Source organism: Gekko japonicus, unplaced genomic scaffold (genome assembly GCF_001447785.1).
Source record: "Gekko japonicus isolate JY-2015 unplaced genomic scaffold, Gekko_japonicus_V1.1 scaffold446, whole genome shotgun sequence".
NCBI lineage: Eukaryota > Metazoa > Chordata > Lepidosauria > Squamata > Gekkonidae > Gekko > Gekko japonicus.
In genome coordinates, this window is record NW_015168058.1 from 575353 (window position 1) to 580933 (window position 5581).

The window sequence follows — 5581 nt, forward strand, 5'->3', positions numbered from 1 at the left end:
GATTTCTATCCAATACACCAGATCGCATTCTTCCATTTGTTTTCTCAAATGTTTGAGTTTTGGCCCTTGGTATTCTTCATGGGACCGGGACGTCTGCATAGACTTGTCCCCCCCACCTTTTCTCCAAGGTTCTTCTTGCCTTACAGGTTGCGTTATCTGGAAAGAGCTCCTCTTTCAAAGATGCTTCATTGGTTTTTCCCCTTTTAAGTTTTGTTTTAAAGTTTTAAGTTTTGTTTTAAAGTGTATAACACCATTTTGGGAAAAGCCTACCTGGAGATTTTGGCCCATCGTCAGGTGACGACGTGTCTCCGATGGGGGACGAAGGGAGCCCTGTCGGTGCGTTCGGTCCTATGCGTCTTTCATAAGGACGAGGTAGTACTTAGAACAGACCCCACCTTCAGTGCCAAAGTTAATTCTGTCTTCCACAACTCCCAGGAGATATATCTCCCTTCTTCTTCTTCTTCTGCCCGGACCCAGTCCACGCCAAGGGGAAGATTGGACACACACTAGATGTGCGTAGGGCACTCAAGAGTTACATTCATCGGACCGTTTTCTTCCGCAAAACAGAGGCTCTCTTCGTCAACGTCTCTGTCCCTAACAAAGGACAAAATGTCCAAATCAGCCCTGAGCGCTGCAGTGAAGGCCTGTATTGCGGGGGCGTATAAAAGCTGCGGTCAGCAAGTACCCCCCGGTATCATGGCCCATTCTCTCCGTAGCGCAGCCACTAACGCGGCACTCTGCAACAGAGCATCGATTGCAGAAATCTGCAGGGCAGCAACCTGGCTGCCTCTGTCTACATTCATCAGACACTATGAAATTCATATATACGATTCGGCAAAGGCGGCCTTTGGCAGAAGGGTTCTGCAATTTGTGTTTTTTCACATGCGGACGACCTCCCATCCCAACATTAGGGACACTGCTCGGGAAGGTCCCACACAGGATGTCCTCCAACTCAGAGGGAGAACGACCATTGGTACTCACCGTGAGGGGTCATTCTCCTCTGAGGATTGGAGGACATCCCGGCCCCCCCAGGTCGCCGTCATGCGTAAGTATTGGAGACTAAGTTTCTACATTGCCTACGTTCTGACTGTACTACTATCTTATGTGTATAACCCTATTGTAGAAAGAGAGAAGTTAAGAATCTCCTGTACGTAGTTATGTTCTTTTAAAAGGATGTCGTTAATAGGTTATCAACCTTTACTGCTTTTCGGAGTACCCAAACTGAGGAAAGGGTGACTCCCACCACAGGAAACAGGAAGTTCTTTTGTAAGTCCTGCCTCCCTGAATGATGGATGGGAATCACCCACACAGGATGTCCTCCAATCCTCAGAGGAGAATGACCCCTCACGGTGAGTACCAATGGTCGGATTCTGGAGAGCAGGCAAACAAAGTCAGACTAATGGGAAACAAGGTAGCAAGAGGCTCTCCTTGCTTCTAAACCAGTATCTCTAAAGCCATTAACTTGTTTGTTTTTTCCACCACTGGTACCTTGCCCTGTCTTGTTTTTAATAGTCATATAATCTGCCTAATGAAGAGTTTTGTTCACTCTGGTAGATTACCTCATCATTTTGATAATCTAATAAAGTGTTCTTACAAGTTCCTTACAATAATACTTCTTTTGCAATTCTCAGATTATGCAACACATGCTTTCCTATCATTTTTACCAGACATTAGTCCCTGTTACCTTTGCAGAACAAGTATTTTTTTCCCCTTACTTAGATCCATGTGGTGGAATGCTGAAGTGCCTTCTGTGACCTTAATGCTGCGCAGAGGTCTTTCTCTGAAATCTCAAATCACTCAGGACAAGAAACAGCTGTGGAATCTGAATCAAAGCAGGTCACAAGTACTTCCTAACCAAGAATTCAGATGGAAACCCCTGAATATTGACCAACTGCTTTTGGGGGGAGAGAATGAACACCATCATGTCAAAGTCAAGGGAATACCAAAGGAGAGTGGTCGAAAACATTCCTCACTAGAGCGGAGAGTGGCTGGTCCCAAGTCAGGGGCTGTGCTATTCCCATGAAATCATTGACTCTGAGTAACTTACACTGTACTCTATTGTTGCAGGGATTGTAGACACTGCACGTATTTGATACAGAGGCTGCTGTATTTGTTTTGCAAAAGGAAATTTGAAGCCTTGGTAAAGAGGATGGTCAATGTTAATTTATCTCTATAGGTATATATGTGACATTAACTGATAAAAAAGTGTAAGATAGTTCTTTAGTTTCTGTTAGTGTGGAACTACAATATTACAGGGATAACACAGGGTTCCCAACTCCGTATTTCCCTTATAGGTCATATTTGGGGAGGGGGCTTTTGCAAGGGAGAACTGAGTCCTTAATATTGCCTGCTCAGATTCTCCCCTACTAACGCCTCTTCTGCACATATTTTTTTCATTGCTTTCCAGCTGGACTCTTAAAACTAGAAGCTCGTAGAAGGGGGATTTGTAGGGGAGAATTGTGTGTACATAAAGAGATTATATACCATTTTCCTCTACACCCCTTGTTCACCCCCACACTTATGTGTGGCAGGGGAATCTATGTTTAACTGGTCATTCCATCCTTATTTATTTCTTAAGTATCCTTAATCTAAACTTGTGAGATTTTTTAATGTTAAAATTTGAAACCCCAGTAACACTTGTGTGGTGAATTTTAGTTTCCGTAGGTAGTTGTGCAGTAGTGAGCACTGTCATAACACAGCACATCTTCTGGTACAATATTGGGGCTGGATCCAGGCAAAACTTACCACTAACAAAAATCTCTACCAATTTCCCCCTTCCCACTGCAGATCCCCCTCGTGTTGTTCTCCAGGGCCCCCCATCCCCGAGGAGTGGCATTTCGTGGCGATCAGTGCATGGGAGAAGGCAGGAAAACTCCACTGCACTGACAGAAAATATAGTCTGGATCTAACTCCAGAACTGTGCATGGAATAATTACAGTGTTCAGGCACAGGTGTTGTTGCATTTTCATGACCTTGGTGGTGGTGTGTCATATGCCCAGCTCTCAGGGAAGATCTTGGCTACCTGACGTCCTGTCTTTAACCAGTCTCTGCTAATACTGCTTTCTGTAACTTTCTTGGTGTCCTTTGTCCCAGAGATAAAACTACATGTTGTGTGAACAATAAAGAGCTTACTAAAAGGTGTTGATGTTGCAGCTCAATTTTTCAGAATGTCTGCAATGGTCATTAAAAATCTTAGTGTCATATAAAAAAGCTAAAACGAAACAGAAAAGGTTTATGTAGCCACCTGTTAAAAGCTATTTCATTAGGTATAATTGCATTACAATCTATAACCTATTAATGATTTTACCAGAGTACTTACAGAAACTAAGCCTAGGGCTCAGAATTTATTTGTAAACCTTGATGCCTGTTTGTAAGTGAGCAAATTGTTCAGGTATAAGAACTAAGTGACTTAGTGCACACATTTATTTTGGTCACCAAATTTTAGATTAGATGCCAGCAACAGAAATCTCATAGTGATATGCCTGCACTGTAAATGAGAAAATGACTGTTTAGCTATTAATAAATATCATTACAATGAAAAAGGAGGGGCAATGGAAATCTGAGGGCTACACCTAGCCAGGTTCCCACAAATAACCTGGACACACAGTAGGGCGGCCAGCTCCAGGCTGGGAAAGTCCTGGAGGTTTGGGTGGGGGGTGGAGCCTGGGGGGAGGACAGAGGGGACCTCAGTGGCGGGGGCACGAGGCCACAGAGTGTTCACCTCCAGAAGCATCCGTTTTCTCCAGGGCAACTGATGTCTAGTCCGGAGAGGAGCTGTAATTCCAGGGGATCCCTCAGGCCCCACCTGGCAGCTGACTTCCCTAAATACAACTTAAGCAATGCTGTGGCTGAGGAATTAAGTTTTAAGGCAATTAAGATTATTGGCACTGTAGTTGGAACTACCTCACAAAATATACAATTTGAATATACAGGAAGAATATATTATTACTGAATTCACAGGGTTTACTGACTGAAATTGCAAAGATAATTTAGAATCTATTCAGGGCATTTTGCTGTTGAGTTTCTTACATATTCATAATTGGGTTTTTTGTGCGATGTAGAGAAGTTCATATCATGTTATCCTCTCAGCATAATTAGTCAGTATACATTCTCTGTTAACATAAGTAATTCTAGGAGATGGTTCTTCCCCCTTCTTGGTACATACATATAGGCCTTTTTGGTTTTGGTACTGTATTTAGGACAACTAAAAAAACTAGTCCTTTCAAGATTTCTGACTGCAAACGCACTTAATCAAGAAATACAATTTTGCATTTTTTTAAAAAAAATCATGCTTAGTGTTGCAGGGAAAATGTTAAATCTATTCCAATAGTAGGAAATAAGCAGTTGTGACTATGCAATGATTTTCACATGCACCCATCCTTCAAGTATGCTTTGTATGTTTGTTGTTGCTTTCTGGTTACTGTTACTATAAATTTATAAGAAAGATTCATAGACTCATATAGTTGGAAGGGATCTCCAGGGTCATGTAGTCCACACCCCCCCCCCACACACACACCGAATGAAGGAAATTCACAACTACCTCCTCCACACCCGCAGTGACCACTGTTCCACGCCCAGAAGATGACAAAAAACCACTTGTATCACTCAACCTACTTCTGAGCCCCTTGCCCATCATGGGTCTGTATTTGTGAAAGATAAACATGAAATTTAAAATGCCATGGGATAGGTTTTGAAATCGATCTAACAGTCTTGCAAGAAGGACGTCCTGTTACTTTTCAACCTTCCTTAATTTCCCTGTCCTCTGTGGGGAGACCCATTCTTCCTGGAGCCCATCTTCAGACCCTCTCCCCCCCCCCCCCCCGCCCCGAGGGAAGCGGGCGCGGCAGTCCTGTCAGCGTCCCTCAATCCGGCCGCGCCTCCTGTCACCCTGGCGCGGCCTGGCGGGGCCCAGAGACCATCGGGCGTTCCGTCATCTGACTGTTATTCGGCTAGGCCGCCCGTCGTCGATTCAAAGACAGGCCCAGCCGAGAAAGGCCCGCAGGACACGGCCCCGGCCCCCGCCCTCCGAGGGAATCCCGCCCTCTCCGGGCAAGGGGGGCGGCGGAGGGGGCGGTGTTCCGTCTTCGCCGGAAGTCGCGGCCATTCTTTCCTCTCCATGGTTCAGCGTTCAGCCCGCTCTAGGACACCACGCCTAAGAGCGCCGGCGCATGGCCGGACGCCCGTCGAGCCGGAAGTGGCCGGGAGGGACTTCGCAACGTCATTCCCCGCCGCAGGTCACGTGGGGCGGCGGGCGCGCGGTCACCTGTCCCCTCCCCCCCTGGCGGAGCCCGCGCGGGGTTGCAGCAGCGGCGGCGGCATGTCGGACACGGCCTCTCAGGTGTTGGTGGGCTCCGGCCTGACGGTGCTCTCGCAGCCGCTCATGTACGTGAAGGTGCTGGTGCAGGTGAGGCCCAGAGGGAGAGGAGCCCGACCCTCCGGCGAGGAGGGCGTCGCCATGGTAACGCTGCCCCCCTGCCTCCGCTCGCCGCTCCGTGAGGGGGGGCGCCTCCGCCGCCTCTTCGCCCCTCCCGAGGGGTCCTGCCCCCCCCCCGGCACCGCCGCCTCCGTGAGGGGAAGGGGG

General features: G+C 47.1%; 2 protein-coding genes across 2 annotated transcripts in view; both read left to right on the plus strand.

Moving 5' to 3' along the window:
• The window catches only part of AGBL2 (ATP/GTP binding protein-like 2), a 71055-nt gene extending 69032 nt beyond the window's left edge, over window positions 1–2023 (plus strand). Inside the window, exon 18 of the mRNA XM_015414502.1 lies at window positions 1720–2023. Coding sequence (XP_015269988.1) covers window positions 1720–2023 — 304 coding nt within the window. The remainder of the gene's footprint in view (window positions 1–1719) is intronic.
• A 3184-nt stretch (window positions 2024–5207) lies between these two features.
• MTCH2 (mitochondrial carrier 2) overlaps window positions 5208–5581 on the plus strand; it is a 27911-nt gene continuing 27537 nt past the window's right edge. The window contains exon 1 of the mRNA XM_015414510.1: window positions 5208–5404. Coding sequence (XP_015269996.1) covers window positions 5318–5404 — 87 coding nt within the window. The 5' untranslated portion in view covers window positions 5208–5317. The remainder of the gene's footprint in view (window positions 5405–5581) is intronic.